Raw genomic sequence first — 14,722 nt, 5'->3', positions numbered from 1 at the left:
CTTTTCACCACCCTCTCTTTTCACCACCCTCTCTCTCACCATCCTCTCTTTTCACCACCCTCTCTTCACATTAGAACATCTTTCGACAAACTTATTCGCAAAAGGTCGTTGAAAGAAATTGGACGAGATTAATTTAAGCTATTTACTGTAAAACTTTGAGGTTGTTGAACTGATAAATTAGAGAAGCCCATGAATTACTTTGTTACTAAAAGCCGTTGGAAAATTAAATGTAAAGCCACTTGAGTCGGCTATTTACGGTAGATAAAACCATCATTTAATAATTTTACCTCAAATGACGTTATATTGGGAAGCTACTAGTAATCCCCAGTTATCCAAAGCCTTTGCTCACTATGCCCCTTTCCACCACCTCTCTTTTCAACTTCCACTAGCATGGCGATCCTGAGTTGAGTATTTTACGGACTTGCTGAGCATAGTTACAGCCGTTGTCAATATTGTACTCAGAAAATCCAGCAGACCACAACATAACTCCACCTAATGCAGAGTGGCCAACATATTCGCGGAGTAAGGTCGCAAGTGCGTTTGGTTGAAGATAATACTGCGCTCCATCGTATGTTCCTGTGGCTGCATAAGGGGAGGCTGGTAAACCGATCAATATTTTGGCATCGGCAGATGCGGTTCCAGCGATGTTAGTCACCCAAGACTCAAAATTGATGGCACCATTAACTGAGCAGCTAGGATTGTTGTAGAACTGCACCCAAAGATAGTCGAACTGACTATTCGTGATAATATGTTGCATATTTGGTTCAGGGATAGGACATTGTGGTGCCCCAGTAATGTAATATTCATTCGAAAGATCGGAATTGAAGTTAGAGCGCAAAGTGCAGATAAGATGTTGGTAGAACTCATTACCGCGTGAGGCCTCGATATCGAAGTCCCAGCCATTGACAAAAGTTGCTCCAAAGGGTCGATGTACGAAATCATTTTTCGTATTTCCATATGCGTCCCAGAGATGCTGACCAATAGCTCCAGCCTCCTGCTGTGACGAAAGAGAGTATGCTCCCATCGCACCACCAAGCGAGAGAAGAACTTTGACTCCATTTTCTTGGCATTTCTTGATTGCAGCAGCCAGATTCTCGCATTGAACAGACTCTCCGTTCGGCAATATCGAGCACGACTGCCCAATCGTACCCGATGCAATCGTATTTCCATTGCCATACCCATAGAGAAACGCTAGTACTATGATATCGATACCAGCTGTTGGTACACAGTACATAGATAGATCATTGTCCTCAATAGTGTTTCCCCCATTCTGTCCCCAGTATATCACGTTTAGAAAATGAGATGAATGAACTTCATCATCGCCCTCTATTGGCACTGCTGAAACGATGATACCAAGAAGAAGCAGGCTTGTGAATAAAACGAGAGAATGCGTTACGCCACCCATCCTTGTGAGCTTGAGGAAGGCCCTGGTTGATATAGTCGAGGTTGTTTATTGGTTGTTTATTGCACGTCAAATAAATTCAACGAAACTGAAACTCTATTCATCTAGGATGAGCTGCTCTAAGATCTTATTGACGTAAAATCCCATTGACTCCAAGTGAGATAGTTTTATCGGCCATTATGAAGACGGTCGCCACACGGTATAATCGTTGCTGTATAGCGGATTACAGAGGGCTTTCAGTCCCTCAACTATATACAAGTTTTTACAGCATTGAAAGTAAAAGAAATATTTCAGCGGTTATCGAATCAACACTTTCCTATCATACATCTACCACTCTTCTCTCCATCTGCACATGAATACAACCAACGTTCCGCTGACCACAAGATCTTAGTCCACTGAACTCGATGCCGGGTTGGGATGAGCGAAATCAATCGCTCGTATGTACTGCTATTGTGTAAGAGTCTAAAGTCTAGGCACTTGTTCATTATTGCAGTTTTCTCACCATGATATATCATGATGTATCTTCATGATCATGGCAAGACAGTTTCGTTTCTTAAAGTGCAAGTACAACGTACGAATAATGAGAGGTAGGCATGCTCTTAGTGGTAAGATACAGATGTATTGACTGGAAACGCTGTGTCATTATGTTACCATACGGTGTTCCGAACTGTAAAACCACGGGTGGCTGTGCGATTATGTGGCTGTGCTGTCAAGTGTTACTGCGTAACAAACAAAATGAAACGGTTTCATAACCGGTCGATTCACCGCAACCCCTCACCAATTCTTACGTCGTCGAGTACCCGTGAACAAATAGCTAGCCTAGCTATCCCACAGCAGTCTACAGTTGGTAGCCTGAATTGAAAAAAGAAGTACACTTTCATCATTTGCAATTCATGTTTTTACTTAATGGGAGCTGAATCACCGAATTACGATATGGGACATCAGTTCAGAGCTGGCTGGGTAAGTTATTATCACTCAAGAAAACTAGACTGACCTACAAATATTGGGACATATGCGTGTATATTGTTGAACAGAAGTTTGTTATCGCATCAGGTTCTAACGCAATCTGGCCAAAAAGAATGAAATTTCACCCAGACCCCTGAGTGGGTCTTCACTCCCCTCAAAATATTGACTCCCGCTTCGTACAAACGCTTTTTATAAAACTCTAACGACAGTGGTGAAGAAATAGGCTGGGCGTATGGCATAAAAGTTTATCAACGATAATTCAAACAAAGACTGGAATTAATAAAATTAGATCCAACTTCAATAAGAATCAGCATCGGGGAATTTAAGTGCCGCTCATTCTCGCGTGCTCAGAGCTACTAAAAACTCAAATCGAATATTTTGATAAAACTCATTGCCATCAAATATTTACCCCCTCATGTCAGCCGATCAGCATATCTTCAAGACTAAAATCGCGAGAAGAAATTATCAGAAATTGTACAGGAGAAAAGAAAGTCTTTTCAAGAGGGCTACCCAATACTCCAGAGAATGCGATGTTGATATTCAGATCATTGTTCGAATGGGCAAGACCGGCAAAATATTCACCTTGACCTCCAAGACAGAAGGGTGGCCGCTATCAGAGAGCCAGCTGGTAGGTCTGAATGAAAGTAACCTGAGTGCTATAAGTTCAGTCGCTAATTAAACGAGAACGCAAATCACCCCGTGCCAATCCACAGAACGACAGATGAGCTTGCTTTGCAATATGAAAAGCATTGCGACGAGAGAAATAAAGCAATCAATCTTGAAGATACGAATCAAGGAAGCAAGGTACCAAAAGAGGGCACGGAAATTCCGAAATCATGACTTGACAATAGCGACCGGAAAAAATTAAGAATAGGTAGATTCAGTTATTGGGAGCCGTTCATATATTTTCTGTGCAATACATATAGTTTTCATGGACATTCATCGAGTAGTGTGGGTAAAGTCACAAGGACTTTCGTATCTATACAGCAGAAGACTTGTTAGGGGTATCTAATAGTTTCTCAGGGAGTCGCAAACTAACAGAACATATAAGGAAGCCAGTGGCTCTTGGAGGCAAGATGCAGGATTCCGGGAGCAACGTTCTATCGGACAAGGGTGCTGGCATCAACTCGCGGGGTGACTTTTATGACGATGCTTCAATGGCCACCCTTGAAGGTGGAATCCATGCTTTCTCTACAGAAGGCTTTTAAGGAGGCCATGATGATTTTATCTATCTGCTTTGTGACAATGAATATTAACACGTAGGCTGGGATGAATGGACGCTGGAATGCAAGCTGGAGACGTGGCCAGACCATCGACTGCATTGTTTGAACTTTCGCGATAGGTTAATTCTAGAAAACAAATCGCTCATACAGTACAATACAAGGACTATTGTTTGATTCGTTTATCTAAGATTGCGAGGAAATACCGCCAGACAGCGGATCAGGGTAACTTTAAATGGTATATGCAATGCAAGGTAAAGTTCCGAATAAAGAGGTAAAAATGGTTTCGAGCGATCCTGTAATTAGATGCGCTTGTTGGTTAAGTATATACAAAAAATAACTTTCTTCGACAAGTCAAATGCCCCTCTACCTTTAGGCCAAGTCAAGGCCTAGCGCAAAAGCTGCCTTGCTCATTTACATGAGCTTGCAGATAAAGCGCAATTTTGAGGCTCGAAGCTGCTTCAATGGCTCTTTGCACATCACTACCATTTCGTGCCCGAGGGTCCTTGTAGAGATGCATGACGACCTGCTCATGCCCATTCCGAGCTGCATGGCATAATGCCGTCTCCTTGAAGGTATCAGTAGCAGCAACATCCAGTCTTTCTTCTTGAAGCAAGAGACCTACAATATGCGAGTGCCCACCGGAAGCTGCCAAGGAAAGCGCAGTGCGTCCCATGTAGGTTTTGAAGTTGATGTTGGGTGGGGGTGTGTGTCTCAGCAGGAGTTTCGTAACTTCAAGGTGTCCCATCGCAGAGGCAGCACAGAGAGGCGACTCATCCCGGTACGTCTGGTTGATATTGATGGTATCAAAGCAAAGTAATCGACGTAAAACGTCTAGATGGCCCTCGATGGCAGCACGGAACAGTGGAGGGGCTCCTTGCACGTTAACTTCTATGTCTGCTCTTCCGAGAAATAGTTCCACCATGCGTAAATCTCCTTGAGAAGCAGCATAGGTGACAGGCGCCCATTTTTCTTCATCAAGCATATTGGGATCTAGATCATCCTTGGCGAGAAGGACAGCTATGATGGGTATATTCCCCATCACTGTCGCAGAATGAAGAGCGGTCCTGCCATCTCGACCTGCCACGTTGATTTTCACATTATCCTCTGCGAGAATTTGCAAGGCTATGGCAGTATTCCCATTCTGCACAGCTAAGCAGAGTGCTGTTGCCCCATTAACGTCTAGGGCATTGATATCCACATCATCACGGGTCAAGAGCAGCCCCGTAATCGACTTGTGGCCGTATTCTGCTGCAATATGCAAGGCGGTGCGACCGTAACTGTCTCTCGCGTCGACGGATGTCTTTTTATAGACAAGCAGCTGTTGGGCCATGTTCCTGTCACCCTTTCCTGCGGCTTGATGCAACAAAGTCTCGTGATACTCATTCCTGATATTCGGATTTGCACCATGGGCAACCAGTAGCAGGATGATATCTTTGAGGTCTGCCTTTACAGCCCGGTGGAGGAGACTTTCTCTGACATTGCCATCTTCAAGTAAAGACTTTCCTGTGCTAGGATCTGAATGGCGGAGTAGCATCCGGGTTATTTTCCTATTCTTCTTGGCAATAGCAAGACTGATTGGCGAAAATCTTTTAGAGCCTTGCCTTTGTACATCACTGCCTCTTTGCAGAAGGGCTTGCACGAGGTTCTCATCGCAATGTGCAATGGCATACCAGATTGCAGAGCGCTGCTCGCCATCCTCTTTATCCAGACACGGCTTAAAATCCAACAGAAGTGAGACTGTAGACAAAAGGTTCCTGCTAATGGCATATAACAGTGGAGTTTGCTTATCTTGATCTTGCCAATTAATATCTGTTCTCTTGTCGGAGAGGAGCAGGCGAATAATTGTCTCGTTCTCAGCGCGAATGGCATGAAAGATGGGTGTACGAGATTTATTATCTGTTGTGTTGGTTTCTGCATGGTAATTGCACAACATCTTTTTCACAAATTCTGAATCACCTTTGCAAACACCCCAAAGCAATGCCGAGCTGTTTTGATGTTGTACGTTGAATTTGTACAGCTGGTGAAGAAAAAGATCTTTTCTTGCCCTAGTAAGACACGATAGCGCAAGTAAATCCTTGGCTTTGTCGACTCGGTCTGCGATGCAAAGAAGAACTTCTGTTGGTAAATCATCAAGGAGAACCATCTATCGTATATTAGCTTATACACGAAAAATGCGGCAGATAATGGGCACGGGGAATACTCACATTGACTTATATCGACAGCTGAGAAACAGAAGAAAATGGGTTGCTGTTTTATGTTTAGCACCCTAAACTCTTGGTGGCACTAAATCTGGAATCGAAATGCGCCATGAAGTCAGCTCTTATAAGCTGGTTGTAGAGTTATTATGTCACTTCAATAAATAGGGATAAATTCAGTCCCAGGAACGATAGCTACTGCTCCCAGGAACGATAAGCATTGCTCCCAGGAACGATAAGCACTGCTCCCAGGAAGAATAGGCATGCTTGTGGTATGCTCATCATCTGATGTACATACATGTACTATTCTTGAAACAGATCAGATCCATGCCGTCGGGAGCTTTAAATGCGAGGACGAGCGTATCAAAGTAAGCACGTATCAGGCAACATCCAAATCCAGACCGATTTGATACCCTCCAATTTGACTTCCTTCACACCCATCTCTTTTAGGTTAGTCGGTGAATGCTAAGATTTTATTTTCTGGGTCTGCGGCGTGTAAAAGCCATGTCAAAGGTGTGCCACTCTCATAATCTGATGCATTAATATTTGCCCCTCGCGCCGATAGAATCTTTACAACAGCCAATGAGCAGTATTCAGTAGCTCAAGGGGAGTGGCGTCCGCCCCCACTGGTCCCGGAATCCACATTCGGCTTACTTTCCAGAAGATATAGAAGCAAATTTGTGCAGTTCCCTACCGCAGCGTAATGTACGAGAGATCTCAATAAACGCCACAGTTATTCCCCAAATCAAACCAAAACCACATTCAGGTTGGATAGGCGAGGTTGAGTGTAATGGGCCCAAAAGTCGAAAAGATGTAAGGCAATTTTTCGTCCTCAGCTGACAGTGATAACGAACGAGACTCTGTTGTCTTGTTCAGTGAGCCTCGTTCAGGCTTCGGGATCGACCTGACAAGATCTGGCGAGTCAAGGAAGAGACCAGGTGGGCAGTCGTGCTATCGATTCAAGGCTCCAGGAAGAGTCACAATAATTTGATAATGATACAACTAGTTCTTTCGTGAGGAATGGTCCAGGCCGGCGGAATATTTCTAGATTGGGTGGCCATTCGCTTGTGGCAGACTGACGTAAAAGCGAATGGCACTTTGGAGGGGAAGGGACAAAGTTTCATTAGGTATTTTACCTGTTTTAATCTTGTTTTTGGTTTGGCAGGAAATGCTTGCTAGTAAAGCAGCGGCTGTATCCTCTTCATTACTTTTGCGTATGAGACTTGCGTTGTTATTTGGGAAGAGCATATTCCAATATGGGCTCTCAACTTGCTGCCTAAAGATGGTGGCTTAGAAGCTTCTAAACTGATTTTGCCTTCCGTAATTGGTGTGTGCTCATATTAAAGCTTGATCCTTAGGCATTTCCAAGATTGCGAAGCCGTGGGTCGATGAAAGCTGAGTTTGGCGTGCTCGGAGAACCTTTCCTTGAGCGCGTGAGGTATCTTGGCTGTCGTTCAATTCTGCTGCTCTTTTCCCCAATCTCAGAGCGCCGACTCAACCTGTGACTTTTTCGGATGTCTGATGAGGATTTGACTGGCTGGCGAGAGCTTTTCGGATCGTTTTCTTTACTTGAGGGGCTATCGCTCATTCTGGAGCGAATGATGGAATGGCGCTGCCTTACTGCCGACGGGCTCCGTTTGGGAAAGTAGCGAAAGATAGACGTCCACCCCAGCTTTTGGTCATCCCTCAGTTCTGACAGCAGATGATCATCTTCGGCCTCCCACTTCTTACTTGTCGCTGAGTAACGTCGCCTTGTTTTGGATATATCGTTCTCGGTCTCAGTCGTTAACAGATTGCTTGTTGCAATAATGCCGTATGAGTGTTGGAGAAATTTGATTGCGTTCTGAACCACGACGAGACTTTCCCTGTAGACACCGCCATCGACCAAATCATCTGAGAATTGAGCTTCAGCGCTGGCCAAACCATAGAAGTGTTTCAAGTATCGTATTGAGTCCCTAATGCTGGAATGCTTTTGCGAATGACTTTCTTCGTCTTGGAATGGGCGTTCATCTCTTCGACTGCATCTTCTTCTTGTCGGTTCAAGTTCCGGATCTGCGGTGTTCAAATAGCGGGTCTGGGGTCGTTTCCGTGGAGAATCTGGTCTCTCTAGGGCTCGCTTCTTGCCTTTTGAACTAGACCGCTCATGCACATTTTCGCATTCTTGTTCGGCTGGGTCGTCCTGAAATACATCGAAGACCCTTGACGTCCCAGGGCCATCCAGACCAGTGACGGAAGGGCTACTGCTAACTCGAGAGGAAGGATAGAGTGCGACCTCCTCGGGGTAATCAGGATAATCAGAGTTGGTATCAGCGGCTGGTGTATCGCGAGCAGACGTTTCGTGTATAGTCTCCTCGGCAGACTGGCGATTTTGTGACACTAAGGTGATTACATTAGGTCGCCTCAAGTGAAAATCGGATGCTGAAATAATCCTACATACCAAAGTCTCCCAATTCATTCCCGTCATGTGGTCTGCTTTTCCACGGCACATAGCCATTTGCCTCACATCTTTCTACGTGAGTAATGGATTGTCCTGACGCTCGAGAAGAGTCATGTTGAGGACCATTATCCGAACATTCTCTCGAGATTCCTGTGGTCGGTTGCCAAAATTTTTGCTGATTTAGCGTCACCATGATGACAGGAGATTTGAACGATTTGATCAAGGAGCTGTTCAGCCGGGGAACTAGGGGCGCGAGGATGTAGATTGTAAATGAAGATGGGATTTCATAAATTTGGAAGGGAATACCCCTGGCTTCTTATAACTATTTGTACCATCGTGCTTTTCAAGGTCCAGATCCCAATGAACCGATGTCATCAAGGAATCGGCCTCTGCACGAGTTGTAAGTGGCTACAGCTAAGGACGAGAGTCCAGACAACAGATCCCTGAATTTAATCCACTGCAAGCTGTCGTAACCAATTGAGTGCCGCGCTAGCCTGGGCTATACCAGCAAAAGGAGGTGCTCCTAGGAACTCACGCCTGACATGATAGCGTGATTAGCGATTGGACAGTAAGTAGAATTTGATAGGTTATGAACGTTTTCCAAGCTTCTTCATGTGAGTGGATAATGGCCTAGGGTCAAGGAACTTGTGCTAGGCTAAAGGAATGGATACTGTTCCTGCGGCTGAACCAATCCATAGGATAGAGCCAAAGACAGCAACCAAATTCCCTGTTTTAACACTCCGTCAAGAAACGCATACATGTCCATGTTGAAAAAATTCTTCGGAGAGTGTATTGTAGGAATTCGTTTCTGCTGCGATATGGAGGATTATGGTCAATAAGCTAAAAAGTCGAGTAGCAAGCGCTGGAGAACATCTACCGCGCACAATTAGGTCATATATTTGCTTGGGCTCCTAGGAGCGACCGCAGGCAGCAAAGCGCTTATCATCGGAGGACGTGAAACCAAAAAGAAGCGTTTTGTGGGCCAGCCGGAGCATCCAGGGTGAGGGATCAGGGTGCTCAGGGAGTAGCTCCGGGAGTGCTCCGGGAGTGCTCCGGGAGTACTCAGGGTCGCTCAGGGTCGCTTAGGGTCGCTCAGGGAGCAGCTCAGGGCGGCGGGGGGACTAACTCAGGTTGGGCTCCGGGAGCCGATCGCTTCCCGAGGCGGCAGTGTTACCGTCACCTTTATTACTAGATAAGTAAATCGAATAGATTACTAAATAAGTAAATTAAATAGACTACTAGATAAGTAAATTACCTAGATTTATATATAGGAAAATTAAATATAGTTTAGTATACTAAAGAATATCTTTATTATAACTATACTAGTTAAACTAGTATATATAATATCCTATATTCTAGGATATACTATAGAATCTATCTAGTATCTATAATTATCTAGATTAGATAATTTAGAAGGTTAATATATAGTATCTATACTATAATATAGAGCCTCTATATAGAGCCCTAGAAATCTAAACTATCTTTTCTACCCTCCCTATAATTTTAATACTACTAATTTAATATATATATTACCTTAAACGTTATGTTTATCGAGTTCTATTTAGTTATAATACTTTTAAACTAAGAAGTAAATATTTCCCTATTTTATAGGTAGTAGTACTCTATAGATAGTAGAATATATATTTCTACCAGTTATATTTTATAGGTAGTTACTCCTATAATTATACCCTATTAAAAATATTTCCTATTTTTAAAACCTTACTATAACCTTAATTTAATACTAATTCCTATTAGCTTATACTATTCTATATAATACTACTAACTCTCTAAACTACTAAAATCTAAAGCCTATAGCTTACTATTACGAAATAAGTACCTCTACTTAAGCGAGATTACGTAGCCTAGTATCTAATATACCGACTCCCCTAGTAAGACCCCTACCTTCTACCTAAGTAGCCCCGAGTTACCCCGCTTCGGGAAGGTAGTATACCTCGGCTTACTATATACCGATAATATAGTAAGATACTATCGCTACTCTATACTAGAGTAACTACTCTAGTATAAATGTCCTATATCTTTTCTATATTCCTTTAATTCCTTAAGAATTAGTCTTTATTTTAATCTAACTATACTAGTTCCTCCTTACCTAATCGATAGGCCTTTTATCCTATAAGTAGACCCTATAATAATTCTAATTCTTTTTCTTTAATTACTTAAGGAATTATAGTACTAAGAAACTACTCTAGTATTATTACCGATATTAAACTAAATCTTTTAGTATCTACTAATAACTTACTAAGTCCTATCTTAGAAGAAATCCTTTTAATTATAGATACTAAGCTAGATATAAATATCCGAGCTATTTAAAAAAAGATCTAAAAACTAGAAAAACTAAAAAGCCTATAAAATAAAATAACTACCCTTAAAGCTAAGCTTAATCTAAAAAATATACCTAAACCCTAATTATATTATTACTAATATACTTACTTATCTTCTAAGAAAAATAAGCCTAAAATTAAGTTTAAGAATATTCTAATCTTTAAACTTAACTATACCCTCTAGAAATAATAAAAGTAGCTCCTAGACCTCTAATAATCTTTTAAAAAGGCCCCGAAGAAATATAAAACTAATAAAAAAAAGATTATCTATTTAGTTAATTATATAGAAATAGTCTATCGGTAAAGATAGTATAAATATATAGAGAAAAAGCTACTAAATACTAACTAAAACCCTAAAAAAGACTAGCCTTATTTTAAAGTATAGACCTTAATCTTTATTTAGAATACTACTAGTCTTAAGATAGAAATAATAATCTAGATAGAATAGACCTACTAATATTTCGATAAAGACCTAAAAGAATTCTATATCTATCTCGATATTTTAGAGTAATATTTCCTATACTAAACTAAAAAAGAGTACTCTTTTATTTTCTTTACTAAACTATAATTTAATCTTTAACCCTATATTTAACTATATATCTTTTACCTACTAGAAATAAGAGAAGATATAATTAATATTACCTATTATTACTAAAAGATCCGATAGTCTAATTATAAATAAAAGGCTAATAATACTAGAGAGGATTACTCCTAGAGATACTTATATTATTAAGATAATAAAAATAACTAGACTCTAACTAATAATAAGTTATTAAAAAAAGCCCTAAACCCTATTAGAAAGAAAGGATATAGCTCTAATATTTTAAATATAATAGTAAGAAATATCTCTCTTTTAACTATTTTAAAAATACTATAACTATCTAATCTACTATCTAAAAAAAAATATTTATATAGAGAAAAATAGCTAAGTTAGTATAAATCCTATAATACTAACTCTATATCCTATAATAGGAGTAAATACTTAGTTCTACGTCCTAATAACTATATAAGATACTATTAAGATATATATAGATCTTAATAGTAATATAGAGATAGATATAGTTAGCTATAACTTTATTAAGAAATATTACCTAAGCTAGATAAAATTAACTAAACTTTTTATATCTATTATTAACTAATAAGAAATCCCTACCTATAGCGTCTAGGAAGTCCCTATTTAGGCTATAGACTTATATAGAGTAATATAAGTAATAATAAGACCTTATATAGCTATTAATAAAGATCCTCGCCTAGAAAGAAGCCTAATCCTTCTCTCTATATCTATATTATATAATCTCTATATCTACTTTTCTATAGTAGATTAACGCTAGTAGTTTAAAACTATTACTATAGAAATCCTTATCCCTTACTAATTTATAAAAGCCTATAAGAACTATATATATATTTTCGCTATAGTAAAAATATTTAAAGAAGTTTAGATTCCTAGGGATAAAGAATTTAAAGAGCCTATAAATCCTACCTAACTACTTACTAAATTATAAGTATTTTAAGATATATTCTCTAATAAAAACTTAAAACTCCTCTTATTATCTAAATCTACTAACTACTCTATTAATCTTCTCTTAGGCGAATTATCTCTATATAGCCCTATCTATCTTTTATCCTAAAAAGAGCTCTAAGAGCTATAGAGATATATTAATAAAAACCTTACTAATAGCCGAATTCGCCTATTAAAGAGCCTTACTAATACTCTAATTTTATTTATACTAAAGAAAGATAGTAGTCTCTATCTCTATATAGACTATCGAGGTTTTAATAAAGTTTCTATAAAAAATTAGTATCCTTTATCTTTAATTTTAGAGATTCTTAACTAGCTTTCGGGAGCTATAGTATTTAGTAAGATTAATATCTAAGATATATACTATTAAATATATATTAAAGAAAGAGATAAGTAGAAAACTACCTTCTAAATATACTATAGCTATTTTAAATATATAGTTATATCTTTTAGGCTAACTAATATACCTATAATCTTCTAAAATTATATCTATATAGTATTTTATAATATACTCGATATCTTTATAATAGTATATCTTAATAATATCTTAGTCTTTTTAATAGATTAAAGTTTAGATATAAACTACTTTTACTAGGTCTTAGGATAAATATATAAGATAGACCTCTATACTAAACCTAGTAAGTATATATTTTACTAAAACTAGGTTAAATTCCTTAGATCTATTATCTCCTAAAAAAGTATCTCGATAGACCTTTACTAAGTAACTAATATTACTTTATAGATAATCCCTAAGATTTACTAAGATATATAGGTATTCCTAGATTTCTATAACTTTTACTAATAATTTATCTAGAACTATTTAGAAATTACTTTACTACTTATATTTTTTCTAAAAAGAAATAAAAATAGGAAGAAACTAGGCATTTACTATCTAAATATAGAAAAGATAGTAATATTTTACTAGCTTATCGCTATATTTTAATTACCTCCCTTTCTCTAATACTTTAATCTAATAAAACCTATTCGTTTAGAAACTAATATATTACTATATATAATAGTTAGTATCCTATTATAACCTAACTAATATAAAGTCTATTATCTAGTAATATTCTAGTCGAGGAAGTTCTTAGGAGTAGAGATCCTATATAGAATACTAGATTAAAAGCTATTTACTATTATTTATTTATTTAAATACTAGCGATACTACCTAGAGGGAAGTATATATACTATTAAAATACTATCTAACTATTTAAACCTCTAAGTATTTATAAAATAACTAAAACTAAATAGCCGATAAGCTAGATAGTATATACTACTTATACCTTTCGATTTTATTATAAAATATCGAGTTAGAAAGATAAATCCTACTAATAGCCTATTAAGATATTAAGGACCTAAATTAGCTAATAAAAATAAAATTAACCTCCTATTACCTTTATAGTAATAGATTATTACTAATATACTAACGTTAAACTAATAATCTACTATAGTAACCTAAAGAAACCCTACTAATATATAGATATTAGATAAATAATCTACTATAGTATAAATATTAACTATTAGGGACCTAATATTAGCTAAAACCTTTTTTAAAAAGAAAGGCCATATAGCTATAACCCTTAAGAAAAGAGAGGCTTCTAGAAGAAAAGCTATAATTTTTATAAAAAAAGAGGTAAAGACTTCTAGAGATAGGAGTATCCTACTATAGTTCCTATAGGAAACTAATAAAGAATCGGAAGATATTACTAATTAGGAAGAACTAGGCTATATAAGGCTAGTCTCTCTTACTAAAGTTTAGGCTATATATATAGATAAATAACTATACCTAGCTAAAGCTAGTAATAACCTTAAAATACTTATTAGGTACCTCTAGGAGGAAGACCTAGAGACTTAGTGTTAAAAAGCTACTATAGAATAGGCAATACTAAGGTTTAAAAACTAGAGTATTAGCCTAGATAGCCTTATCTAATATAAAAACTATTTATATATCTTAGTTAGAGATAATCTATAATAAAAATTATTAAATATTTATTATAATAACCCTCTTACTAGATATTTTAGATAAATAAGAACTTCCGAGCTAATTAAAAGAAAGTATTACTAGATAAATCTTAATAGAGATATCGCTAAATATATAGAGTATTACTAAATCTACTAAAATATAGTAATAAAGAGATATAAGCTATATAATTAACTAGAACTATTACTAATATCTAAAAGACTATTTATTAAACTATCTATAGACTTTATTATAGGTCTACTACCTATAACCTTTTAAGATAAAGTTATTAATATAATATTAGTTATTATTAATTAATTTACGAAATAGTTAATATTCTTACCTATCTCTATAGCGATTATTACTAGAGAACTAGCTAAGTTATTCTATATAGAAATTAAACTTTATTTTAGACCGCTAGAAGATATTATATTAGATTATAGCTTACTATTTACTAGTAGGTTCTAGTTATAACTCTACTATATCTCCTATATCTACTTAAGATTATTAATAGTATTCTATCTATAAACTAATAGCTAAATAGAGCGGATTAACTAAATCTTTAAATATTACCTTCGCTACTTTATCGATAAAAAATAAATTATATAGCTAAAGCTACTAAAATTAGCCGAATTCGCCTATAATAATATAATAAATATAACTACTAGTTACTTACTTTTC

The 14,722-nt window shown here is 37.5% G+C and overlaps 3 protein-coding genes across 3 annotated transcripts; all 3 read right to left on the bottom strand.

The window, feature by feature from the left end:
• Window positions 1–385: 385 nt before the first annotated feature.
• Window positions 386–1,405, bottom strand: N7482_007964 (chitinase 2; the record flags this gene model as incomplete). The annotated part of the gene is made up of 1 exon (XM_056690088.1): window positions 386–1,405. One exon carries the CDS (start codon window positions 1,403–1,405, stop codon window positions 386–388), a length of 1,020 nt encoding a protein of 339 aa, XP_056542517.1.
• Window positions 1,406–3,970: 2,565 nt separating this feature from the next.
• On the bottom strand, window positions 3,971–5,524 carry N7482_007963 (ankyrin repeat domain-containing protein; the record flags this gene model as incomplete). Its single annotated transcript, XM_056690087.1, has 1 exon — window positions 3,971–5,524. One exon carries the CDS (start codon window positions 5,522–5,524, stop codon window positions 3,971–3,973), a length of 1,554 nt encoding a protein of 517 aa, XP_056542516.1.
• Window positions 5,525–7,140: 1,616 nt separating this feature from the next.
• N7482_007962 (SANT/Myb-like DNA-binding domain-containing protein) lies at window positions 7,141–8,416 on the bottom strand (the record flags this gene model as incomplete). Its single annotated transcript, XM_056690086.1, has 2 exons — window positions 7,141–8,162; window positions 8,224–8,416. The coding sequence occupies 2 exons, from the start codon at window positions 8,414–8,416 to the stop codon at window positions 7,141–7,143; spliced, it is 1,215 nt and encodes a 404-aa protein (XP_056542515.1).
• Window positions 8,417–14,722: the final 6,306 nt, after the last annotated feature.

Source organism: Penicillium canariense, assembly GCF_028826845.1.
Source record: "Penicillium canariense strain IBT 26290 chromosome Unknown utg000004l_segment0_segment0, whole genome shotgun sequence".
NCBI lineage: Eukaryota > Fungi > Ascomycota > Eurotiomycetes > Eurotiales > Aspergillaceae > Penicillium > Penicillium canariense.
The sequence above is the reverse complement of the archived record's forward strand: the minus strand, read 5'-3'. Positions and strand labels throughout refer to the sequence as shown.